The 27,559-nt window shown below is 49.2% G+C and overlaps 1 protein-coding gene across 6 annotated transcripts in view; it reads left to right on the forward strand.

Moving 5' to 3' along the window:
• The first annotated feature begins 5,246 nt into the window (after positions 1-5,246).
• sned1 (sushi, nidogen and EGF-like domains 1) overlaps positions 5,247-27,559 on the forward strand; it is a 221,787-nt gene continuing 199,474 nt past the window's right edge. For all 6 annotated transcript variants that reach the window (XM_052475605.1, XM_052475606.1, XM_052475607.1 and 3 more), the window contains exon 1: positions 5,247-6,404. In XM_052475605.1, coding sequence (XP_052331565.1) covers positions 6,159-6,404 — 246 coding nt within the window. In that variant the 5' untranslated portion in view covers positions 5,247-6,158. The remainder of the gene's footprint in view (positions 6,405-27,559) is intronic.

Here is a 27,559-nt window from a genome sequence, read left to right on the forward strand (position 1 = left end):
TATCCCTGTTAATACCTGGTACCCCTGTTAATACCTGGTACCCCTGTTATTACCTCATACCCCTGTTATTGCCTGGTACCCCTGTTATTGCCTCATACCCCTGTTATTACCTAGTACCCCTGTTATTACCTGGTACCCCTGTTATTACCTGGTACCCCTGTTGTTACCTGGTACCCCTGTTATTACCTAGTACCCCTGTTATTACCTCGTAACCCTGTTAATACCTGGTACAACTGTTGTTAACTGGTATCCCTGTTGTTTCCTGGTACCCCTGTTATTACCTCATACTCCTGTTATTACCTGGTACACCTGTTGTTACCTGGTATCCCTGTTATTGCCTGGTACCCCTATTATTACCTGGTACCCCTATTATTACCTGGTACCCCTGTTATTACCACATACCCCTGCTATTACCTCATACCCCTGCTATTACCTCGTACTCCTGTTATTACCTGGTACACCTGTTGTTACCTGGTATCCCTGTTATTACCTGGTACCCCTATTATTACTTGGTACCCCTGTTAGTACCTCATACCCCTGTTATTACCTAGTACCCCTGTTATTACCTAGTACCCCTGTTATTACCACATACCCCTGTTATTACCTGGTACCCCTGTTATTACCTGCTACCCATGTTATTACCTGGTACCCCTGTTATTACCACATAACCCTGTTATTACCTCATACCCCTGTTAATACCTGGTACCCCTGTTAATACCTCATACCCCTGTTAATACCTCATACCCCTGTTAATACCTCATACCCCTGTTAATACCTGGTACCCCTGTTATTACCTGGTACCCCTGTTATTACCTCATACCCCTGTTAATACCTGGTACCCCTGTTAAAACCTGGTACCCCTGTTATTACCTCCTACCCCTGTTATTACCTAGTACCCCTGTTATTACCTAGTACCCCTGTTATTACATTATACTCCTGTTATTACATGGTACCCGTGTTAATACCTGGTACCCCTGTTGTTACCTGGTACCCCTGTTATTACCTGGTACCCCTGTTATTACCTGGTACCCCTGTTATTACCTAGTACCCCTGTTATTACCTAGTACCCCTGTTATTACCTAGTACCCCTGTTAATACCTGGTACCCCTGTTATTACCTCATACCCCTGTTATTACCTAGTGCCCCTGTTATTACCTAGTACCCCTGTTATTACCACATACCCCTGTTAATACCTGGTACCCCTGTTATTACCTGGTACCCCTGTTATTACCACATACCCCTGTTATTACCTAGTATCCCTGTTATCACCTCATACCCCTGTTATTACCTAGTACCCCTGTTATTACCTGGTACCTCTGTTATTACCTAGTAATAGCCCCTGTTATTACCTGGTACCCCTATTATTACCTGGTACCCCTGTTATTACATTATACTCATGTTAATACCTGGTACCCCTGTTAATACCTGGTACCCCTGTTATTACCTGGTACCCCTGTTATTACCACATACCCCTGTTATTACCTGGTACCCCTGTTAATACCTGGTACCCCTGTTAATACCTGGTACCCCTGTTATTACCTCATACCCCTGTTAATACCTGGTATCCCTGTTATTACCTGGTACCCCTGTTATTACCTGGTACCCCTGTTATTACCACATACCCCTGTTGTTGCCTGGTACCCCTGTTGTTACCTGGTACCCCTGTTGTTACCTGGTATCCCTGTTAATACCTGGTACCCCTGTTAATACCTCATACCCCTGTTAATACCCCATACCCCTGTTAATACCTGGTACCCCTGTTAATACCTGGTACCCCTGTTATTACCTCATACCCCTGTTATTGCCTAGTACCCCTGTTATTACCTCATACCCCTGTTATTACCTAGTACCCCTGTTATTACCTGGTACCCCTGTTATTACCTGGTACCCCTGTTGTTACCTGGTACCCCTGTTATTACCTAGTACCCCTGTTATTACCTCGTAACCCTGTTAATACCTGGTACACCTGTTGTTAACTGGTATCCCTGTTGTTACCTGGTACCCCTGTTATTACCTCATACTCATGTTATTACCTGGTACACCTGTTGTTACCTGGTATCCCTGTTATTGCCTGGTACCCCTATTATTACCTGGTACCCCTATTATTACCTGGTACCCCTGTTATTACCACATACCCCTGCTATTACCTCATACCCCTGCTATTACCTCGTACCCCTGTTATTACCTGGTACACCTGTTGTTACCTGGTATCCCTTTTATTACCTGGTACCCCTATTATTACTTGGTACCCCTGTTAGTACCTCATACCCCTGTTATTACCTAGTACCCCTGTTATTACCTAGTACCCCTGTTATTACCACATACCCCTGTTATTACCTGGTACCCCTGTTATTACCTGGTACCCATGTTATTACCTGGTACCCCTGTTATTACCTGGTACCCTGTTATTACCTCATACCCCTGTTAATACCTGGTACCCTGTTAATACCTCATACCCCTGTTAATACCTCATACCCCTGTTAATACCTCATACCCCTGTTAATACCTGGTACCCCTGTTATTACCTGGTACCCCTGTTATTACCTCATACCCCTGTTAATACCTGGTACCCCTATTAAAACCTGGTACCCCTGTTATTACCTCCTACCCCTGTTATTACCTAGTACCCCTGTTATTACCTGGTACCCCTGTTATTACCTGGTACCCTGTTATTACCTCATACCCCTGTTATTACCTAGTACCCCTGTTATTACCACATACCCCTGTTAATACCTGGTACCCCTGTTAATACCTGGTACCCCTGTTGTTAACTGGTATCCCTGTTGTTACCTGGTACCCCTGTTATTACCTCATACCCCTGTTAATACCTGGTACCCCTGTTAATACCTGGTACACCTGTTGTTAACTGGTATCCCTGTTGTCACCTGGTACCCCTGTTATTACCTCATACCCCTGTTAATACCTGGTACACCTGTTGTTAACTGGTATCCCTGTTATTACCTCGTACCCCTGTTATTACCTCGTACCCCTGTTATTACCTGGTATCCCTTTTATTACCTGGTACCCCTGTTGTTACCTCATACCCCTGTTAATACCTGGTACCACTGTTATTACCTCATACCCCTGTTATTACCTGGTACCCCTGTTATTACCTGATACCTCTGTTATTACCTAGTACCCCTGTTATTACCTCATACCCCTGTTAATACATGGTACACCTGTTGTTACCTGGTACCCCTGTTATTACCTGGTACCCCTGTTATTACCTGGTACCCCTGTTGTTACCTGGTACTCCTGTTGTTACCTCATACCCCTGTTATTACCTGGTACCCCTGTTATTACCTCATACCCCTGTTATTACCTGGTGCCCCTGTTATTACCTCATACCCCTGTTAATACCTCGTACCCCTGCTAATACCTGGTACCAATGTTATTACCTCATACCCCTGTTATTACCTGGTACCCCTGTTATTACCTCATACCCCTGTTATTACCTGGTACCCCTGTTATTACCTGGTACCCCTGTTATTACCTGGTACCCCTGTTAATACCTGGTACCCCTGTTAATACCTGGTACCCCTGTTAATACCTGGTACCCCTGTTAATACCTGGTACCCCTGTTAATACCTGGTACCCCTGTTAATACCTGGTACCCCTGTTATTACCTAGTACCCCTGTTATTACCTAGTACCCCTGTTATTACCACATACCCCTGTTAATACCTGGTACCCCTGTTATTACCTCATACCCCTGTTAATACCTGGTACCCCTGTTAATACCTGGTACCCCTGTTAATACCTGGTACCCCTGTTAATACCTGGTACCCCTGTTAATACCTGGTACCCCTGTTGTTAACTGGTATCCCTGTTGTTACCTGGTACCCCTGTTATTACCTCATACCCCCGTTAATACCTGGTACCCCTGTTAATACCTGGTACACCTGTTGTTAACTGGTATCCCTGTTGTTACCTGGTACCCCTGTTATTACCTCATACCCCTGTTAATACCTGGTACACCTGTTGTTAACTGGTATCCCTGTTATTACATGGTACCCCTGTTATTACCTGGTACCCCTGTTATTACCTGGTACCCCTGTTTTTACCTCATACCCCTGTTATTACCTGGTACCCCTGTTAATACCTGGTACACCTGTTGTTACCTGGTATCCCTGTTATTGCCTGGTACCCCTGTTATTACCTGGTACCCCTATTATTACCTGGTACCCCTGTTATTACCACATACCCCTGTTATTACCTCATACCCCTGTTATTTCCTCATACTCCTGTTATTATCTCATACCCCTGTTATTACCTGGTACCCCTGTTATTACCTCATACCCATGTTATTACCTGGTACCCCTGTTATTACCTCGTACCCCTGTTAATACCTGGTACCGCTGTTATTACCTCGTACCCCTGTTATTACCTTGTACCCATGTTATTACCTGGTACCCCTGTTATTACCTGGTACCCCTGTTATTACCTCATACCCCTGTTATTACCTGGTACCCCTGTTATTACCTGGTACCCCTGTTATTACCTGGTACCCCTGTTATTACCTGGTAGCCCTGTTATTACCTCATACCCCTGTTATTACCTGGTACCCCTGTTATTACCTCATACCCCTGTTATTACCTGGTACCCCTGTTATTACCTCATACCCCTGTTATTACCTGGTACCCCTGTTATTACCTCATACCCCTTTTATTACCTGGTACCCCTGTTGTTACCTCATACCCCTGTTAATACCTGGTATTACCTCGTACTGCTACCCCCTGTATATAGCCATGTTATTACCTCCTACCCCTGTACACCGACCTTGTACTGCTACCCCCTGTATATAGCCATGTTATTACCTTGTACTGCTACCCCCTGTATATAGCCATGTTATTACCTCGTACTGCTACCCCCTGTATATAGCCATGTTAATACCTGGTTTAAACATACTCTGATATGCCTAGGTAGATGCACAGAGTCAAGTTTCGATGAGAGGAGAGCTGGCCGTCTTGTAGCGTGTAACCTGTTCAGTCTGACACGCTAAGGTGCGCTATCCGTGTAGACTCAGAGTGAAAGGGTTAAGCCAAAGAGGAGAGGGAGAAGCCTTGTCAGAGTTTCTGGAGCACTCCTTTGATTATCATAGGTCCGCCCAGTAGTTATCCAGTTACCGGCCTCTCCTCTACCATTGGCCGACATTCCCTCATTATGCGAGGTAGTGAATCCCAAGGGGGGGTGGGGCCTAGCAGAGCTGAAAGAACTCCTTTGGCAGGCAGAATAGAGCTTTTATTGAGGGTATTGCTAACCCTAACCATCAGGGACCAAATCGCTGGGATTGTAAAAAATAAAAAAAATATCATTCTGCTCCCCCTTTTTCTTTCAGTCTTTCCCTCAGTTTATCTCTGTGAGACGGAGCAGCAGCACAGCTTTACGAACCAACGAAGCACCCAGCAGCAAGCAGCGAGGCAAGCAGAATGCAAGGAATCTATCCCCTTGTCTCAGACAAACAGCACAACTAAGAGCGAGAGAGCGAGAGGGAGAGAGAGGGAGAGAGAGCGAGAGAGAGCGAGAGGGAGGGAGAGAGAGCGAGAGAGAGAGAGAGGGAGAGAGAGAGCGAGAGAGAGAGAGAGGGAGACCGAGAGAGCGAGAGGGAGGGAGAGAGAGCGAGAGGGAGGGAGAGAGAGCGAGAGGGAGGGAGAGAGAGCGAGAGGGAGAGAGAGAGCGAGAGGGAGAGAGAGAGTGAGAGGGAGAGAGAGAGCGAGAGAGAGCGAGCGAGAGAGAGAGCGAGAGAGAGAGAGAGAGGGAGACCGAGAGAGAGAGAGGGAGACCGAGAGAGAGAGAGACAACACAGGAGAAGATTTAAAGGGCTGCTGTTGCTGCAGCTGTGAAAGAAGGTTCCTGTTCTGCTGAAACCCCAGGTGTTCTGCTACCCTACCCTCTGATACCCCAGGTGTTCTGCTACCCTACCCTGTGATACCCTCTGCCTGTTGTGACTGTCCCTGTCACCTCATTCCCTGGGAGAGAGAGAGAGAGGAAGAAGGACAGAGAGAGAAACGACACGAAAGATTTAAAGAGCTGCTGGTGTAGAAGACGAGATACTGTCCTTCCCTGTCCTCTCCTGTCCTCTCCTGTCCTCTCCTGTCCTCTCCTGTCCTCTCCTGTCCTGCTGCCTGCCTAGAGCCTGAAGCTGAGAGTCTGAGGGCCATGGTGAAGATGTCTGGAGCTGACCTGGTACCTGGAGCGTTGCTACCCTGCCTCTGCACCCTGCTCTGCCTGAACCTGCTGCTCCTCCCTGGGACCGTCGAGCCGGGGGTACCCCTGGAGGACTTCTACCCCTTTGGTCAGGACTCGGGGGACTCTCAGACCATCTCCCAGGACGATGGCGGCTCGGGGCTGGTGGAGATCTCTGTTTCATTCCCCTTCTTCGGTGACAGGCACTCTGGACTCTACGTGAGTAAAAGGGGAGCGGGGTGTGCGACTTATGCAAGAGAATGTTTCAGTCACGATAACCCAGTGCCTCCAGCACTATGTGGGGGTGAAAATGGTGTGTTGGGGGGCTGAGAGTGTGGGGGGGGTTAGAGTGTGTATGTGGGGGGGGCTGAGAGTATATGTGGGGGGCTGAGAGTATATGTGGGGGGGGGACTGAGAGTGTGTATGTGGGGGGTTGAGAGTGTGTATGGGGGGGGGTTAGAGTGTGGGGGGGGTTAGAGTGTGTATGTGGGGGGCTGAGAGTGTGTATGTGGGGGGGCTGAGAGTGTGGGGGGTTAGAGTGTGTATGTGGGGGGGGCTGAGAGTATATGTGGGGGACTGAGAGTGTGTATGTGGGGGGCTGAGAGTGTGGGGGGTTAGAGTGTGTATGTGGAGGGGGGTGAAAATGGTGTGTTGGGGGTTGGGGGGCTGAGAGTGTGTATGTGGGGGAGGGACTGAGAGTGTGGGGGGCTGGGAGTGTGTATGTGGAGGGGGGTGAAAATGGTGTGTTGGGGGGCTGAGAGTGTGTATGTGGGGGGCTGAGAGTGTGTATGTGGAGGGGGGTGAAAATGGTGTGTTGGGGGGCTGAGAGTGTGTATGTGGAGGGGGGTGAAAATGGTGTGTTGGGGGGCTGAGAGTATGTATGTGGGGGGCTGAGAGTGTGTATGTGGGGGGCTGAGAGTGTGTATGTGGGGGGCTGAGAGTGTGTATGTGTGGGGGGCTGAGAGTGTGTATGTGGGGGGCTGAGAGTGTGTATGTGGGGGCTGAGAGTGTGTATGTGGGGGGGGCTGAGAGTGTGTATGTGGGGGGGGCTGAGAGTGTGTATGTTGGGGGGCTGAGAGTTTGGGGATGGGCTGAGAGTGTGTATGTGGGGGGCTGAGAGTGTGTATGTGGGGGGCTGAGAGTGTGTATGTGGGGGGCTGAGAGTGTGTATGTGGAGGGGGGTGAAAATGGTGTGTTGGGGGGCTGAGAGTGTGTATGTGGGGGGAGAGTGTGTATGTGGGGGGGCTGAGAGTGTGTATGTGGGGGGCTGAGAGTGTGTATGTTGGGGGCTGAGAGTTTGGGGATGGGCTGAGAGTGTGTATGTGGGGGGCTGAGAGTGTGTATGTGGGGGGCTGAGAGTGTGTATGTGGGGGGACTGAGAGTGTGTATGTGTGTATGGGGGGACTGAGAGTGTGTATGTGGGGGGCTGAGAGTGTGTATGTGGGGGGCTGAGAGTGTGTATGTGGGGGGCTGACAGTGTGTATGCGGGGGGGACTGAGAGTGTGTATGTGGGGGGCTGAGAGTATGTATGTGGGGGGACTGAGAGTGTGTATGTGGGGGGACTGAGAGTGTGTATGTGGGGGACTGAGAGTGTGTATGTGGGGAGGACTGAGAGTGTGTATGTGGGGGGCTGAGAGTGTGTATGTGGGGGGCTGAGAGTGTGTATGTGGGGGGCTGAGAGTGTGTATGTGGGGGGACTGAGAGTGTGTATGTGGGGGGCTGAGAGTGTGTATGTGGGGGGGGCTGAGAGTGTGTATGTGGGGGGACTGAGAGTGTGTATGTGGGGGGACTGAGAGTGTGTATGTGGGGGGCTGAGAGTGTATGTGGGGGGACTGGGGGGGGACTGAGAGTGTATGTGGGGGGGGGCTGAGAGTGTATGTGGGGGGCTGAGAGTGTGTATGTGGGGGGCTGAGAGTGTGTATGTGGGGGCTGAGAGTGTGTATGTGGGGGGCTGAGAGTGTGTATGTGGGGGGCTGAGAGTGTGTATGTGGGGGGCTGAGAGTGTGTATGTGGGGGGCTGAGAGTGTGTATGTGGGGGGACTGAGAGTGTGTATGTGGGGGGACTGAGAGTGTGTATGTGGGGGGGGCTGAGAGTGTGTATGTGGGGGGACTGAGAGTGTGTATGTGGGGGGCTGAGTGTGTATGTGATGTGGGGGGGGCTGACAGTGTGTATGTGGGGGGACTGAGAGTGTGTATGTGGGGGGCTGAGAGTATGTATGTGGGGGGACTGAGAGTGTGTATGTGGGGGGACTGAGAGTGTGTATGTGGGGAGGACTGAGAGTGTGTATGTGGGGGGCTGAGAGTGTGTATGTGGGGGGCTGAGAGTGTGTATGTGGGGGGCTGAGAGTGTGTATGTGGGGGGACTGAGAGTGTGTATGTGGGGGGCTGAGAGTGTGTATGTGGGGGGCTGAGAGTGTGTATGTGGGGGGCTGAGAGTGTGTATGTGGGGGGACTGAGAGTGTGTATGTGGGGGGCTGAGAGTGTATGTGGGGGGACTGAGAGTGTGTATGTGGGGGGCTGAGAGTGTATGTGGGGGGGCTGAGAGTGTGTATGTGGGGAGGACTGAGAGTGTTATGTGGGGGGCTGAGAGTGTATGTGGGGGGCTGAGAGTGGGGGGCTGAGAGTGTGTATGTAGGGGAGGGCTGAGAGTGTTATGTGGGGGGCTGAGAGTGTATGTGGGGGGGCTGAGAGTGTATATGGGGGGCTGAGAGTGGGGGGCTGAGAGTGGGGGGGGCTGAGAGTGTGTGGGGAGCTGAGAGTGTGTATGTGGGGGGCTGAGAGTGTGTATGGGGAGGACTGAGAGTGTTATGTGGGGGGCTGAGAGTGTGTATGTGGGGGGCTGAGAGTGTGGGTGGGGGCTGAGAGTGTATGTGGGGGGGCTGAGAGTGGGGGGCTGAGAGTGTGTATGTAGGGGAGGGCTGAGAGTGTTATGTGGGGGGCTGAGAGTGTATGTGGGGGGCTGAGAGTGTATATGGGGGCTGAGAGTGGGGGGCTGAGAGTGTGTGTGTGGGGGGCTGAGAGTGTGGGTGGGGGGCTGAGAGTGTGGGTGGGGGCTGAGAGTGTATGTGGGGGGATGAGAGTGGGGGGGCTGAGAGTGTGTATGTAGGGAGGGCTGAGAGTGTTATGTGGGGGGCTGAGAGTGTATGTGGGGGCTGAGAGTGTATGTGGGGGGCTGAGAGTGGGGGGGGCTGAGTCTGTATGTATTGGACACACAGGGTTCAATACACACCCTGGTTCAGGGTTGTGTAAGACCACTGGGAGAAGGGCTCTGTTACATATCAGAGCTGTGTGTGTGTGTGTGTGTGTGTGTGTGTGTGTGTGTGTGTGTGTGTGTGTGTGTGTGTGTGTGTGTGTGTGTGTGTATTTAACTATACTAAGTCCCGACAAGAATAGTAAACAAACAACTGGGGACATTTTGGGGGGTTTAGGGTTAAGGTTAGAATTAGTTTTAGGGTTAGAGTTACTTTAAGGGCAAGGATTAGGGTTAGGGTTAGGAGCTAGGATTAGATTTAGGGTTAGGAGCTAGGATGAGATTTAGGGTTAGGAGCTAGGATTAGATTTAGGGTTAGGAGCTAGGATGAGATTTAGGGTTAGGAGCTAGGATTAGATTTAGGGTTAGGAGCTAGGATGAGATTTAGGGTTAGGAGCTAGGATTAGATTTAGGGTTAGGAGCTAGGATGAGATTTAGGGTTAGGAGCTAGGATTAGATTTAGGGTTAGGAGCTAGGATGAGATTTAGGGTTAGGAGCTAGGATTAGATTTAGGTTTAGGAGCTAGGATTAGATTTAGGTTTAGGAGCTAGGATGAGATTTAGGGTTAGGAGCTAGGATTAGATTTAGGGTTAGGAGCTAGGATGAGATTTAGGGTTACGAGCTAGGATTAGATTTAGGGTTAGGAGCTAGGATGAGATTTAGGGTTAGGAGCTAGGATTAGATTTAGGGTTAGGAGCTAGGATTAGATTTAAGGTTAGGAGCTAGGATTAGATTTAGGGTTAGGAGCTAGGATTAGGTTTAGAGTTAGGGTTAGGAGCTAGGGTTAGGAGCTAGGATTAGATTTAGGGTTAGGAGCTAGGATGAGATTTAGGGTTAGGAGCTAGGATTAGATTTAAGGTTAGGAGCTAGGATTAGATTTAAGGTTAGGAGCTGGGATTAGATTTAGGGTTAGGAGCTGGGATTAGATTTAGGGTTAGGAGCTGGGATTAGGTTTAGGGTTAGGGTTAGGAGCTAGGGTTATGAGCTAGGATTAGATTTAGGGTTAGGAGCTAGAATTAGATTTAGGGTTAGGAGCTAGGATTAGGTTTAGGGTTAGGGTTAGGAGCAAGGGTTATGAGCTAGGATTAGGTTTATGGTTAGGAACTAAGATTAGGTTTAATGTTAGGGTTAGGAGCTAGGTTTAGGGTTAGGGTTAGGAGCGAGGGTTAGGAGCTAGGATTAGGTTCAGGGTTAGGAACTAGGTTTAGGGTTAGGGTTAGGAGCTAGGATTAGGTTTAGGGTTAGGAACTAGGTTTAGGGTTAGGGTTCGGAGCTAGGATTAGGTTTAGGGTTAGGAACTAGGTTTAGGGTTAGGGTTCGGAGATAGGATTAGGTTTAAGTTTAGGAACTAGGTTTAGGGTTAGGGTTAGGAGCTAGGGTTATGAGCTATGATTAGGTTTAGGGTTAGGAGCTAGGATTAGGGTTATGAGCTAGGATTAGGTTTAGGGTTAGAAGCTAGGATTAGATTTAGGGTTAGGGATAGGATCTTGGGTTATGAACTAGGATTAGGTTTAGGAGCTCGGATTAGGTTTAGGGTTAGGAACTAGGTTTAGGGTTAGGGTTAGGAGCTAGTATTAGATTTAGGGTTAGGAGCTTGGATTAGATTTAGGGTTAGGTTTAGGGTTAGGGGCTAGGGTTATGAGCTAGGATGAGGTTTAGGGTTAGGAGCTAGGATTAGATTAAGGGTTAGGGTTAGTTTCTTTGGGTTAAGGTTAGGGTCAGGGTTAGGGTAAGGGTACGAGTTGGGATTAGAGGTTAAGGAAAATAGGACTGAATTGTATGTCCCAACAAGGTTAGCTGCGTATGACTGTGTGTGTCAAATCAAATCAAATCAAATCAAATCAATTGGTATTGGTCACATACACGTGATTAGCAGATGTTGTTGCGGGTGCAGCGAAATGCTTGTGCTTCCAGCTCCAACAATGCAGTCATATCTAACAAGTAGCCTAGTGGTTAGAGTGTTGGGCCAGTAACCAGCAGGTAGCCTAGTGGTTAGAGTGTTGGACTAGTAACCAGCAGGTTGCCTAGTGATTAGAGCGTTGGACTAGTAACCAGCAGGTAGCCTAGTGGTTAGAGCGTTGGGCCAGTAACCAGCAGGTAGCCTAGTGGTTAGAGCGTTGGGCCAGTAACCAGCAGGTAGCCTAGTGGTTAGAGCGTTGGACTAGTAACCAGCAGGTAGCCTAGGGGTTAGAGCGTTGGACTAGTAACCAGCAGGTAGCCTAGTGGTTAGAGTGTTGGGCCAGCCCAGCAGGTAGCCTAGTGGTTAGAGCGTTGGACTAGTAACCAGCAGGTAGCCTAGGGGTTAGAGCGTTGGACTAGTAACTAGCAGGTAGCCTGTGGTTAGAGCGTTGGGCCAGTAACCAGCAGGTAGCCTAGGGGTTAGAGCGTTGGACTTAACTAGCAGGTAGCCTAGTGGTTAGAGCATTGGACTAGTAACCAGCAGGTAGCCTAGTGGTTAGAGCGTTGGACTAGTAACCAGCAGGTAACCTAGTGGTTAGAGCGTTGGACTAGTAACCAGCAGGTTGCCTAGTGATTAGAGCGTTGGACTAGTAACCAGCAGGTAGCCTAGTGGTTAGAGCGTTGGGTCAGTAACCAGCAGGTAGCCTAGTGATTAGAGCGTTGGACTAGTAACCAGCAGGTAGCCTAGTGGTTAGAGCGTTGGACTAGTAACCAGCAGGTTGCCTAGTGGTTAGAGCGTTGGGCCAGTAACCAGCAGGTTGCCTAGTGGTTAGAGCGTTGGACTAGTAACCAGCAGGTTGCCTAGTGGTTAGAGTGTTGGGCCAGTAACCAGCAGGTTGCCTAGTGGTTAGAGCGTTGGACTAGTAACCAGCAGGTTGCCTAGTGATTAGAGCGTTGGACTAGTAACCAGCAGGTAGCCTAGTGGTTAGAGCGTTGGGTCAGTAACCAGCAGGTAGCCTAGTGATTAGAGCGTTGGACTAGTAACCAGCAGGTAGCCTAGTGGTTAGAGCGTTGGACTAGTAACCAGCAGGTTGCCTAGTGATTAGAGCGTTGGACTAGTAACCAGCAGGTAGCCTAGTGGTTAGAGCGTTGGACTAGTAACCAGCAGGTTGCCTAGTGGTTAGAGCGTTGGACTAGTAACCAGCAGGTTGCCTAGTGATTAGAGCGTTGGACTAGTAACCAGCAGGTAGCCTAGTGGTTAGAGCGTTGGGTCAGTAACCAGCAGGTAGCCTAGTGATTAGAGCGTTGGACTAGTAACCAGCAGGTAGCCTAGTGATTAGAGTGTTGGGTCAGTAACCAGCAGGTAGCCTAGTGGTTAGAGTGTTGGACTAGTAACCAGCAGGTAGCCTAGTGGTTGGAGCATTGGGTCAGTAACTAGCAGGTAGCCTAGTGGTTAGAGTGTTGGGCCAGTAACCAGCAGGTAGCCTAGGGGTTAGAGCGTTGGACTAGTAACTAGCAGGTAGCCTAGTGGTTAGAGCGTTGGGCAAGTAACCAGCAGGTAGCCTAGTGGTTAGAGCGTTGGACTAGTAACCAGCAGGTAGTCTAGTGGTTAGAGTGTTGGACAAGTAACCAGCAGGTAGCCCAGTGGTTAGAGCGTTGGGACCAGTAACCAGCAGGTAGCCTAGTGGTTAGAGCGTTGGGCCAGAAACCAGCAGGTTGCCTAGTGGTTAGAGTGTTGGGCCAGTAACCAGCAGGTAGCCTAGTGGTTAGAGTGTTGGGCCAGTAACCAGCAGGTAGCCTAGTGGTTAGAGTGTTGGGCCAGTAACCAGCAGGTAGCCTAGTGGTTGGGCCAGTAACCAGCAGGTATCCTAGTGGTTGGGCCAGTAACCAGCAGGTAGCCTAGTGGTTAGAGGATTGGGCCAGTAACCAGCAGGTAGCCTAGTGGTTAGAGTGTTGGGCCAGTAACCAGCAGGTAGCCTAGTGGTTGGGCCAGTAACCAGCAGGTATCCTAGTGGTTGGGCCAGTAACCAGCAGGTAACCTAGTGGTTGGGCCAGTAACCAGCAGGTAACCTAGTGGTTGGGCCAGTAACTGCAGGTATCCTAGTGGTTAGAGTGTTGGGTCAGTAACCAGCAGGTAGCCTAGTGGTTAGAGCGTTGGGCCAGTAACCAGCAGGTAGCCTAGTGGTTAGAGCGTTGGGCCAGTAACCAGCAGGTAGCCTAGTGGTTGGGCCAGTAACCAGCAGGTAACCTAGTGGTTGGGCCAGTAACCAACAGGTAGCCTAGGGGTTAGAGCGTTGGACTAGTAACTAGCAGGTAGCCTAGTGGTTAGAGCGTTGGGACTAGTAAACAGCAGGTAGCCTAGTGGTTAGAGCGTTGGGCCAGTAACCAGCAGGTAGCCTAGTGGTTACAGCGTTGGGCCAGTAACCAGCAGGTAGCCTAGTGGTTAGAGTGTTGGGACTAGTAACCAGCAGGTAGCCTAGTGGTTAGAGCGTTGGGCCAGTAACCAGCAGGTAGCCTAGTGGTTAGAGCGTTGGGACTAGTAACCAGCAGGTAGCCCAGTGGTTAGAGCATTGGGACTAGTAACCAGCAGGTTGCCCAGTGGTTAGAGCATTGGGACTAGTAACCAGCAGGTAGCCTAGTGGTTAGAGCGTTGGGACTAGTAACCAGCAGGTTGCCCAGTGGTTAGAGCGTTGGGACTAGTAACCAGCAGGTAGCCCAGTGGTTAGAGCGTTGGGACTAGTAACCAGCAGGTAGCCCAGTGGTTAGAGCGTTGGGACTAGTAACCAGCAGGTAGCCCAGTGGTTAGAGCGTTGGGACTAGTAACCAGCAGGTAGCCCAGTGGTTAGAGCGTTGGGACTAGTAACCAGCAGGTAGCCTAGTGGTTAGAGTGTTGGGACTTAGTAACCAGCAGGTCGCCTAGTGGTTAGAGCGTTGGGACTAGTAACCAGCAGGTAGCCCAGTGGTTAGAGCGTTGGGACTAGTAACCAGCAGGTTGCCCAGTGGTTAGAGCGTTGGGACTAGTAACCAGCAGGTTGCCCAGTGGTTAGAGCGTTGGGATTAGTAACCAGCAGGTAGCCCAGTGGTTGGAGCGTTGGGACTAGTAACCAGCAGGTTGCCCAGTGGTTAGAGCGTTGGGACTAGTAACCAGCAGGTTGCCCAGTGGTTAGAGCGTTGGGACTAGTAACCAGCAGGTAGCCTAGTGGTTAGAGCGTTGGGACTAGTAACCAGCAGGTTGCCCAGTGGTTAGAGCGTTGGGACTAGTAACCAGCAGGTAGCCTAGTGGTTAGAGTGTTGGGACTAGTAACCAGCAGGTGGCCTAGTGGTTAGAGCATTGGGACTAGTAACCAGCAGGTAGCCTAGTGGTTAGAGCGTTGGGACTAGTAACCAGCAGGTAGCCCAGTGGTTAGAGCATTGGGACTAGTAACCAGCAGGTAGCCCAGTGGTTAGAGCGTTGGGACTAGTAACCAGCAGGTAGCCCAGTGGTTAGAGCGTTGGGACTAGTAACCAGCAGGTAGCCCAGTGGTTAGAGCGTTGGGACTAGTAACCAGCAGGTAGCCCAGTGGTTAGAGCGTTGGGACTAGTAACCAGCAGGTAGCCTAGTGGTTAGAGTGTTGGGACTTAGTAACCAGCAGGTCGCCTAGTGGTTAGAGCGTTGGGACTAGTAACCAGCAGGTAGCCCAGTGGTTAGAGCGTTGGGACTAGTAACCAGCAGGTAGCCCAGTGGTTAGAGCGTTGGGACTAGTAACCAGCAGGTTGCCCAGTGGTTAGAGCGTTGGGATTAGTAACCAGCAGGTAGCCCAGTGGTTGGAGCGTTGGGACTAGTAACCAGCAGGTAGCCCAGTGGTTAGAGCGTTGGGACTAGTAACCAGCAGGTAGCCCAGTGGTTAGAGCGTTGGGACTAGTAACCAGCAGGTTGCCCAGTGGTTAGAGCGTTGGGACTAGTAACCAGCAGGTTGCCCAGTGGTTAGAGCGTTGGGATTAGTAACCAGCAGGTAGCCCAGTGGTTGGAGCGTTGGGACTAGTAACCAGCAGGTTGCCCAGTGGTTAGAGCGTTGGGACTAGTAACCAGCAGGTTGCCCAGTGGTTGGAGTAACTAACACCATTGTAAATACAACCTGTGTTTTATTTATTTTCCCTTTTGTACTTTAACTATTTGTACATTGTTACAACATTGTATATAGACATAATATGACTTTTGTAATGTCATTATTCTTATGGAACTTGTTTGAGTGTAATGTTTACTGTTGTATATTATCTATTTCACTTGCTTTGGCAATGTTAACACGTTACCCATGCCAATAAAGCCCCTTGAATTGAGCGAGAGGAGTGGTGAGACCTATAGGAGAGAAAGGGAAAGACAGAGTGAGAGACAGACTGTGTATGCGCTGGTGTGAGGAAGCTTAGTGGTTTGACAGTGCTTTGATCTGAGCTTGTCTTGTATGGGGTTTAGTTCCAACACATGGAGAAGCCAAAGGGCCTTTAAATCAACACCACCTGTTGGGGCTGTGCATACGTCTGTGTTCAACCTCCCAATACCCCATGTCCCCTCCTCTACGTTCCCCCTCTCTCCCTCCCCTCCTCTACGTTCCCCCTCTCTCCCTCCCCTCCTCTACGTCCCCCCTCTCTCCCTCCCCTCTCTCCCTCCCCTCCCTCCCCTCCTCTCCAAATCCTCTTTCCCTCCTCTACGTTCCCCCTCTCTCCCTCCCCTCCGATCCCTCACTTCCCTCCTCTCCCTCCCCTCTCCAAATCCTCTTTCCCTCCTCTACGGTCCCCCTCTCTCCCTCCCCTCCGATCCCTCACTTCCCTCCTCTCCCTCCTCTCCTCTCCTCTCCAAATTCTCTTTCCCTCGTCTACGATCCCCCTCTCTCCCTCCCCTACGATCCCTCACTTCCCTCCTCTCCTCTCCAAATCCGCTTTCCCTCCTCTACGATCCCCCTCTCTCCCTCCCCTACGATCCCTCACTTCCCTCCTCTCCCTCCTCTCCAAATCCTCTTTCCCTCCTCTACGATCCCCCTCTCTCCCTCCCCTACGATCCCTCACTTCCCTCCTCTCCTCTCCAAATCCTCTCTCTCTCCTTTCTAATCCCTCACTCCCTCCCCTCCCTCCCCTCCGATCCCTCACTTCCCTCCTCTCCCTCCCCTCTTCTTCTCCAAACCTTCTCTCTCCCTCCCCTCCGATCCCTCACTTCCCTCTTCTCCCTCCCCTCCGATCCCTCACTCCCTCCCCTCTTCTTCTCCAAACCTTCTCTCCCCCTCCCCTCCGATCCCTCACTTCCCTCCTCTCCCTCCCCTCCGATCCCTCACTCCCTCCCCTCTTCTTCTCCAAACCTTCTCTCTCCCTCCCCTCCGATCCCTCACTTCCCTCCTCTCCCTCCCCTCCGATCCCTCACTCTTCTTCTCCAAACCTTCTCTCCCCTCCTCTCCGATTCCCCCTCTACCCGTTCTCTCTTTTACGCTGCGGTACAGGCTGAGGTACCATGGCAACAATAGGAGAGGTCAAAGGTCAGTGTTCTAATCTAAGCCCTTATAGCCGGCTGGTGAGTGATGTCTTTGTGAGAGTGGGGTTTCATGTCCCAATACAGTGATCGTGACAAACACAAACAGATACAGGGTGGGCAATATCACAACAAGCCCTGACTTGATGTGTCTTGTGTCCCGTTTTAGTTATGCCTCAGTGCATATCGTTTTAATTTAGCTTCAGGCGTTTGGGTGCATCGCTCGTGAGGTTATAGTGTCCCATTTCAATTACGCTGTAGATCGACACACAGACAGACACAGGGTCAGACAGACCATGACATGCCAGAGCTGAGCATCCTGTCATAATTATACCCAATACTATTTTAATAGATGTCTGTAGTCCTGGGTCCCAACTACCTGTCCTGTGTCTTTGTGTCCTTGTGTCCTGTGTCCTTGTGTCCTCTGTCCTATCCTGGATGAGTACTGTCAACTACGTGTCCTGTGTCCTTGTGTCCTGTGTCCTTGTGTCCTGTGTCCTTGTGTCCTGTGTCCTTGTGTCCTGTGTCCTTGTGTCCTCTGTCCTATCCTGGATGAGTACTGTCAACTACGTGTCCTGTGTCCTTGTGTCCTGTGTCCTTGTGTCCTGTGTCCTTGTGTCCTGTGTCCTTGTGTCCTGTGTCCTTGTGTCCTGTGTCCTTGTGTCCTGTGTCCTTGTGTCCTCTGTCCTATCCTGGATGAGTACTGTCAACTACGTGTCCTGTGTCCTTGTGTCCTTGTGTCCTGTGTCCTTGTGTCCTCTGTCCTATCCTGGATGAGTACTGTCAACTACGTGTCCTGTGTCCTTGTGTCCTGTGTCCTTGTGTCCTTGTGTCCTGTGTCCTTGTGTCCTGTGTCCTTGTGTCCTCTGTCCTATCCTGGATGAGTACTGTCAACTACGTGTCCTGTGTCCTTGTGTCCTTGTGTCCTGTGTCCTTGTGTCCTGTGTCCTTGTGTCCTCTGTCCTATCCTGGATGAGTACTGTCAACTACGTGTCCTGTGTCCTTGTGTCCTTGTGTCCTGTGTCCTTGTGTCCTTTGTCCTTGCGTCCTCTGTCCTATCCTGGATGAGTACTGTCAACTACGTGTCCTGTGTCCTTGTGTCCTTGTGTCCTGTGTCCTTGTGTCCTGTGTCCTTGTGTCCTCTGTCCTATCCTGGATGAGTACTGTCAACTACTTGTCCTGTGTCCTTGTGTCCTGTGTCCTTGTGTCCTGTGTCCTGTGTCCTTGTGTCCTTGTGTCCTCTGTCCTATCCTGGATGAGTACTGTCAACTACGTGTCCTGTGTCCTTGTGTCCTTGTGTCCTGTGTCCTTGTGTCCTGTGTCCTGTGTCCTTGTGTCCTTGTGTCCTCTGTCCTATCCTGGATGAGTACTGTCAACTACGTGTCCTGTGTCCTGTGTCCTTGTGTCCTGTGTCCTTGTGTCCTTGTGTCCTTGTGTCCTTGTGTCCTGTGTTCTTGTGTCCTTTGTCCTTGTGTCCTCTGTCCTATCCTGGATGAGTACTGTCAACTACTTGTCTGTCTGACATCTTTTAATGCTGCGAAAGAAGTTCAGAATTCAGAAGTGAATTTCTAGACGAGATAAGACAAGTCTGTTGGTTGCTGTGCACTCAGATCTCAGATTAAATTATTAGAGGTATGGGGTGCATCCCAGATGGAGCCCTATTCCCTATATAGTGCACTACTTTAGACCAGAGGCCTATTCCCTATATAGTGCACTACTTTAGACCAGAGTCCCTATGGCACCCTATGCCCTATATAGTACACTACTTTAGACCAGAGGCCTATTCCCTATATTGTGCACTACTTTAGACCAGAGCCCTATTCCCTATATAGTGCACTACTTTAGACCAGAGCCCTATTCCCTATATAGTGCACTACTATAGACCAGAGCCCTATTCCCTATATAGTGCACTACTTTAGACCAGAGCCCTATTCCCTATATAGTACACTACTTTAGACCAGAGCCCTATTCCCTATATAGTGCACTACTTTAGACCAGAGCCCTATTCCCTATATAGTGCACTACTTTAGACCAGAGCCCTATTCCCTATATAGTGCACTACTATAGACCAGAGCCCTATTCCCTATATAGTGCACTACTTTAGACCAGAGCCCTATTCCCTATATAGTACACTACTTTAGACCAGAGCCCTATTCCCTATATAGTGCACTACTTTAGACCAGAGCCCTATTCCCTATATTGTGCACTACTTTAGACCAGAGCCCTATTCCCTATATAGTGCACTACTTTAGACCAGAGCCCTATTCCCTATATAGTGCACTACTTTAGACCAGAGCCCTATTCCCTATATAGTGCACTACTTTAGACCAGAGTCCCTATGGCACCCTATGCCCTATATAGTACACTACTTTAGACCAGAGCCCTATTCCCTATATTGTGCACTACTTTAGACCAGAGCCCTATTCCCTATATAGTGTACTACTTTAGACCAGAGCCCTATTCCCTATATTGTGCACTACTTTAGACCAGAGCCCTATTCCCTATATAGTGCACTACTTTAGACCAGAGCCCTATTCCCTATATAGTGCACTACTTTAGACCAGAGCCCTATTCCCTATATAGTACACTACTTTAGACCAGAGCCCTATTCCCTATATTGTGCACTACTTTAGACCAGAGCCCTATTCCCTATATAGTGCACTACTTTAGACCAGAGCCCTATTCCCTATATAGTGCACTACTTTAGACCAGAGCCCTATTCCCTATATAGTGCACTACTTTAGACCAGAGCCCTATTCCCTATATAGTGCACTACTTTAGACCAGAGCCCTATTCCCTATATAGTGCACTACTTTAGACCAGAGCCCTATTCCCTATATAGTGCACTACTTTAGACCAGAGCCCTATTCCCTATATAGTGCACTACTTTAGACCAGAACCCTATTCCCTATACAGTGCACTACTTTAGACCAGAGCCCTATTCCCTATACAGTGCACTACTTTAGACCAGAGCCCTATTCCCTATATAGTGCACTACTTTAGACCAGAGCCCTATTCCCTATATAGTGCACTACTTTAGACCAGAGCCCTATTCCCTATATAGTGCACTACTTTAGACCAGAGCCCTATTCCCTATATAGTGCACTACTTTAGACCAGAGCCCTATTCCCTATATAGTGCACTACTTTAGACCAGAACCCTATTCCCTATATAGTGCACTACTTTAGACCAGAACCCTATTCCCTATATAGTGCACTACTTTAGACCAGAACCCTATTCCCTATACAGTGCACTACTTTAGACCAGAGCCCTATTCCCTATATAGTGCACTACTTTAGACCAGAGCCCTATTCCCTATATAGTGCACTACTATAGACCAGAGCCCTATTCCCTATATAGTGCACTACTTTAGACCAGAGCCCTATTCCCTATATAGTACACTACTTTAGACCAGAGCCCTATTCCCTATATTGTGCACTACTTTAGACCAGAGCCCTATTCCCTATATAGTGCACTACTTTAGACCAGAGCCCTATTCCCTATATAGTGCACTACTTTAGACCAGAGCCCTATTCCCTATATAGTGCACTACTTTAGACCAGAGCCCTATTCCCTATATAGTGCACTACTTTAGACCAGAGCCCTATTCCCTATATAGTGCACTACTTTAGACCAGAACCCTATTCCCTATACAGTGCACTACTTTAGACCAGAGCCCTATTCCCTATACAGTGCACTACTTTAGACCAGAGCCCTATTCCCTATATAGTGCACTACTTTAGACCAGAGCCCTATTCCCTATATAGTGACAGAGCTACTTTAGTGCACTACTTTAGACCAGAGCCCTATTCCCTATATAGTGCACTACTTTAGACCAGAGCCCTATTCCCTATATAGTGCACTACTTTAGACCAGAGCCCTATTCCCTATATAGTGCACTACTTTAGACCAGAACCCTATTCCCTATACAGTGCACTACTTTAGACCAGAGCCCTATTCCCTATATAGTGCACTACTTTAGACCAGAGCCCTATTCCCTATATAGTGCACTACTTTAGACCAGAGCCCTATTCCCTATATAGTGCACTACTTTAGACCAGAACCCTATTCCCTATATAGTGCACTACTTTAGACCAGAACCCTATTCCCTATATAGTGCACTACTTTAGACCAGAACCCTATTCCCTATACAGTGCACTACTTTAGACCAGAGCCCTATTCCCTATATAGTGCACTACTTTAGACCAGAGCCCTATTCCCTATATAGTGCACTACTATAGACCAGAGCCCTATTCCCTATATAGTGCACTACTTTAGACCAGAGCCCTATTCCCTATATAGTACACTACTTTAGACCAGAGCCCTATTCCCTATATTGTGCACTACTTTAGACCAGAGCCCTATTCCCTATATAGTGCACTACTTTAGACCAGAGCCCTATTCCCTATATAGTGCACTACTTTAGACCAGAGCCCTATTCCCTATATAGTGCACTACTTTAGACCAGAGCCCTATTCCCTATATAGTGCACTACTTTAGACCAGAGCCCTATTCCCTATATAGTGCACTACTTTAGACCAGAACCCTATTCCCTATACAGTGCACTACTTTAGACCAGAGCCCTATTCCCTATACAGTGCACTACTTTAGACCAGAGCCCTATTCCCTATATAGTGCACTACTTTAGACCAGAGCCCTATTCCCTATATAGTGCACTACTTTAGACCAGAGCCCTATTCCCTATATAGTGCACTACTTTAGACCAGAGCCCTATTCCCTATATAGTGCACTACTTTAGACCAGAGCCCTATTCCCTATATAGTGCACTACTTTAGACCAGAACCCTATTCCCTATACAGTGCACTACTTTAGACCAGAACCCTATTCCCTATACAGTGCACTACTTTAGACCAGAGCCCTATTCCCTATACAGTGCACTACTTTAGACCAGAGCCCTATTCCCTATATAGTGCACTACTTTAGACCAGAGCCATATGGCACCCAAATAAAATCAAATGTTATTTGTCACATACACATGGTTAGCAGATGTTAATGTGAGTGTAGCGAAATGCTTGTGCTTCTAGTTCCGACAATGCAGTGATAACCAACAAGTAATCTAACTAACAATTCCAAAACTACTGTCTTATACACTGGTCCTTCTGTAGCTCAGTTGGTAGAGCATGGCGCTTGTAACGCCAGGGTAGTGGGTTCGATTCCCGGGACCACCCATACGTAGAATGTATGCACACATGACTGTAAGTCGCTTTGGATAAAAGCGTCTGCTAAATGGCATATATATTATACACAGTGTAAGGGGATAAAGAATATGTACATAAGGATATATGAATGAGTGATGGTATGGGGCAGCATACAGTAGATGGTATTGAGTACAGTATATACATATGAGATGAGTATGTAGACAAAGTAAACATAGTGGCATAGTTAAAGTGGCTAGTGATACAGGTATTACATAAGGATGCAGTCGATGATATAGAGTACAGTATATACATATGCATATGAGATGAATAATGTAGGGTAAGAAACATTATATAAGGTAGCATTGTTTAAAGTGGCTAGTGATATATTTACATCATTTCCCATCAATTCCCATTATTAAAGTGTCTGGAGTTGAGTCAGTGTGTTGGCAGCAGCCACTCAATGTTAGTGGTGGCTATTTAACAGTCTGATGGCCTTGAGATAGAAGCTGTTTTTCAGTCTCTCGGTCCCAGCTTTGATGCACCTGTACTGACCTCACCTTCTGGATGATAGCGGGGTGAACAGGCAGTGGCTCGGGTGGTTGATGTCCTTGATGATCTTTATGGCCTTCCTGTAACATCGGGTGGTGTAGGTGTCCTGGAGGGAAGGTAGTTTGCCCCCGGTGATGCGTTGTGCAGTCCTCACTACCCTCTGGAGAGCCTTACGGTTGAGGGCGGAGCAGTTGCCGTACCAGGCGGTGATACAGCCCGCCAGGATGCTCTCGATTGTGCATCTGTAGAAGTTTGTGAGTGCTTTTGGTGACAAGCCGAATTTCTTCAGCCTCCAGAGGTTGAAGAGGCGCTGCTGCGCCTTCTTCACGACGCTGTCTGTGTGAGTGGACCAATTCAGTTTGTCTGTGATGTGTATGCCGAGGAACTTAAAACTTGCTACCCTCTCCACTACTGTTCCATCGATGTGGATAGGGGGGTGTTCCCTCTGCTGTTTCCTGAAGTCCACAATCATCTCCTTAGTTTTGTTGATGTTGAGTGTGAGATTATTTTCCTGACACCACACTCCGAGGGCCCTCACCTCCTCCCTGTAGGCCGTCTCGTCGTTGTTGGTAATCAAGCCACTACTTTAGACCAGAGGCCTATTCCCTATATAGTGCACTACTTTAGACCAGAGCCCTATTCCCTATATAGTGCACTACTATAGACCAGAGGCCTATTCCCTATATAGTGCACTACTTTAGACCAGAGCCCTATTCCCTATATAGTGCACTACTTTAGACCAGAGGCCTATTCCCTATATAGTGCACTACTTTAGACCAGGGCCCTATTCCCTATATAGTGCACTACTTTAGACCAGAGCCCTATTCCCTATATAGTGCACTACTTTAGACCAGAGCCCTATTCCCTATATAGTGCACTACTTTTGACCATAGCCCTATTCCCTATATAGTGCACTACTTTAGACCAGAGACCTATTCCCTATATAGTGCACTACTTTAGACCAGAGCCCTATTCCCTATTATAGTGCACTACTTTAGACCAGAACCATATGGCACCCTATTCCCTATATAGTACACTACTTTAGACCAGAGCCCTATTCCCTATATTGTGCACTACTTTAGACCAGAGCCCTATTCCCTATATAGTGCACTACTTTATACCAGAGCCCTATTCCCTATATAGTGCACTACTTTAGACCAGAGCCCTATTCCCTATATAGTGCACTACTTTAGACCAGAGCCCTATTCCCTATATAGTGCACTACTTTTGACCAGAGCCCTATTCCCTATATAGTGCACTACTTTAGACCAGAGGCCTATTCGCTATATAGTGCACTACTTTAGACCAGAGGCCTATTCCCTATATAGTGCACTACTTTAGACCAGAGCCCTATTCCCTATTATAGTGCACTACTTTAGACCAGAGCCCTATTCCCTATTATAGTGCACTACTTTAGACCAGAGCCATATGGCACCCTATTCCCTATATAGTACACTACTTTAGACCAGAGCCCTATTCCTATATTGTGCACTACTTTAGACCAGAGCCCTATTCCTATATAGTGCACTACTTTATACCAGAGCCCTATTCCCTATATAGTGCACTACTTTAGACCAGAGCCCTATTCCCTATATAGGGCACTACTTTAGACCAGAGCCCTATTCGCTATATAGTGCACTACTTTAGACCAGAGGCCTATTCCCTATATAGTGCACTACTTTAGACCAGAGCCCTATTCCCTATTATAGTGCACTACTTTAGACCAGAGCCCTATTCCCTATTATAGTGCACTACTTTAGACCAGAGCCATATGGCACCCTATTCCCTATATAGTACACTACTTTAGACCAGAGCCCTATTCCCTATATTGTGCACTACTTTAGACCAGAGCCCTATTCCCTATATAGTGCACTACTTTATACCAGAGCCCTATTCCCTATATAGTGCACTACTTTAGACCAGAGCCCTATTCCCTATATAGTGCACTACTTTAGACCAGAGCCCTATTCCCTATATAGTGCACTACTTTAGACCAGAGCCCTATTCCCTGTATAGTGCACTACTTTAGACCAGAGCCCTATTCCCTATATAGTGCACTACTTTAGACCAGAGCCCTATTCCCTGTATAGTGCACTAATTTAGACCAGAGCCCTATTCCCTATATAGTGCACTACTTTAGACCAGAGCCCTATTCCCTATATAGTGCACTACTTTAGACCAGAGCCCTATTCCCTATATAGTGCACTACTTTAGACCAGAGCCCTATTCCCTGTATAGTGCACTACTTTAGACCAGAGCCCTATTCCCTATATAGTGCACTACTTTATACCAGAGCCCTATTCCCTATATAGTGCACTACTTTAGACCAGAGCCCTATTCCCTATATAGTGCACTACTTTAGACCAGAACCCTATTCCCTATATAGTATACTACTTTAGACCAGAGCCCTATTCCCTATATAGTGCACTACTTTAGACCAGAGCCCTATTCCCTATATAGTGCACTACTTTAGACCAGAGCCCTATTCCCTGTATAGTGCACTACTTTAGACCAGAGCCCTATTCCCTATATAGTGCACTACTTTATACCAGAGCCTTATTCCCTATATAGTGCACTACTTTAGACCAGAGCCCTATTCCCTATATAGTGCACTACTTTAGACCAGAGCCCTATTCCCTATATAGTGCACTACTTTAGGGGGGGGGGGTATTCTATGGTTGTAAGAGAAGATATGGAGAGACGGTGTGATTTCATCTGCCTGAGTGATTGCTGTAGCGAGAAAGGTAACTCAAGGTAACTACTGCACATACCTGACCATAATTCATGTCACTGAGACATCAAAGACTGTGGCAGCTTGGAAATTACAGTTCTGCTCATTGTAGTTGAATCAATTATACTGTAACTCTTCCGACACATGGTTCTCTCTCTCAGCCTTAACCCCCTCCCTCCTACAGCCTTAACCCCCCTCCCTCCTACAGCCTTAACCCCCTCCCTCCTACAGCCTTAACCCCCTCCCTCCTACAGCCTGAAACCCCTCCCTCCTACAGCCTTAACCCCTCCCTCCTACAGCCTGAAACCCCCTCCCTCCTACAGCCTTAACCCCCTCCCTCCTACAGCCTTAACCCCCTCCCTCCTACAGCCTTAACCCCTCCCTCCTACAGCCTGAAACCCCTCCCTCCTACAGCCTTAACCCCTCCCTCCTACAGCCTGAAACCCCCTCCCTCCCACAGCCTTAACCCCTCCCTCCTACAGCCTTAACCCCTCCCTCCTACAGCCTGAAACCCCTCCCTCCCACAGCCTTAACCCCTCCCTCCTACAGCCTTAACCCCCTCCCTCCTACAGCCTTAACCCCCTCCCTCCTAGAGCCTTAACCCCCTATAGTCCCACAGCCTTAACCCCCTCCCTCCTACAGCCTTAACCCCCTCCCTCCTACAGCCTTAACCCCTTCCCTCCTACAGCCTGAAACCCCCTCCCTCCTAGAGCCTTAACCCCCTCCCTCCTACAGCCTGAAACCCCTCCCTCCTACAGCCTTAACCCCTCCCTCCTACAGCCTTAACCCACTCCCTCCCACAGCCTTAACCCCCTCCCTCCTACAGCCTCCTACAGCCTTAATCCACTCCCTCCTACATCCTTAACCCCCTCCCTACTTTAGACCAGAGGCCTCCTACAGCCTTAACCCACTCCCTCCTACAGCCTTAACCCACTCCCTCCTACAGCCTTAACCCACTCCCTCCTACAGCCTTAACCCACTCCCTCCTACAGCCTTAACCCACTCCCTCCCACAGCCTTAACCCCCTCCCTCCTACAGCCTCCAACAGCCTTAATCCACTCCCTCCTACAGCCTTAACCCACTCCCTCCCACAGCCTTAACCCACTCCCTCCCACAGCCTTAACCCAGTCCCTCCTACAGCCTTAACCCCTCCCTCCTACAGCCTTAACCCACTCCCTCCCACAGCCTTAACCCACTCCCTCCTACAGCCTTAACCCACTCCCTCCTACAGCCTCCTACAGCCTTAACCCCCTCCCTCCTACAGCCTTAACCCACTCCCTCCTACAGCCTTAACCCACTCCCTCCTACAGCCTTAACCCACTCCCTCCTACAGCCTCCTACAGCCTTAACCCCTCCCTCCTACAGCCTTAACCCACTCCCTCCTACAGCCTTAACCCACTCCCTTCTACAGCCTCCTACAGCCTTAACCCCCTCCCTCCTACAGCCTTAACCCCTCCCTCCTACAGCCTTAACCCACTCCCTCCTACAGCCTTAACCCACTCCCTCCTACAGCCTTAACCCACTCCCTTCTACAGCCTCCTACAGCCTTAACCCCTCCCTCCTACAGCCTTAACCCACTCCCTCCTACAGCCTTAACCCACTCCCTCCTTCAGCCTTAACCCACTCCCTCCTACAGCCTTAACCCACTCCCTTCTACAGCCTCCTACAGCCTCCTACAGCCTCCTACAGCCTTAACCCACTCCCTCCTACAGCCTTAACCCACTCCCTCCTACAGCCTTAACCCACTCCCTTCTACAGCCTCCTACAGCCTCCTACAGCCTCCTACAGCCTCCAACAGCCTTAATCCACTCCTCCTACAGCCCTAACCCACTCTCCCACAGCCTTAACCCACTCCCTTCTACAGCCTCCTACAGCCTCCTACCTATTCCTCCTACAGCCTCCAACAGCCTTAATCCACTCCCTCCTACAGCCTTAACCCACTCCCTCCCACAGCCTTAACCCACTCCCTCCCACAGCCTTAACCCAGTCCCTCCTACAGCCTTAACCCACTCCCTCCTACAGCCTTAACCCACTCCCTCCTACAGCCTTCTACAGCCTTAACCCACTCCCTTCTGCCTCCTACAGCCTTAACCCATCCCTCCTACAGCCTTAACCCACTCTTCCTACAGCCTTCTACAGCCTTAACCCACTCCCTTCTACAGCCTTAACCCACTCCCTTCTACAGCCTCCTACAGCCTTAACCCACTCCCTCCTACAGCCTTAACCCCCTCCCTCCTACAGCCTGAAACCCCCTCCCTCCTACAGCCTTAACCCCCTCCCTCCTACAGCCTG

Source organism: Oncorhynchus keta, chromosome 22, assembly GCF_023373465.1.
Source record: "Oncorhynchus keta strain PuntledgeMale-10-30-2019 chromosome 22, Oket_V2, whole genome shotgun sequence".
In the NCBI taxonomy this organism is placed as follows: Eukaryota; Metazoa; Chordata; class Actinopteri; order Salmoniformes; family Salmonidae; genus Oncorhynchus; species Oncorhynchus keta.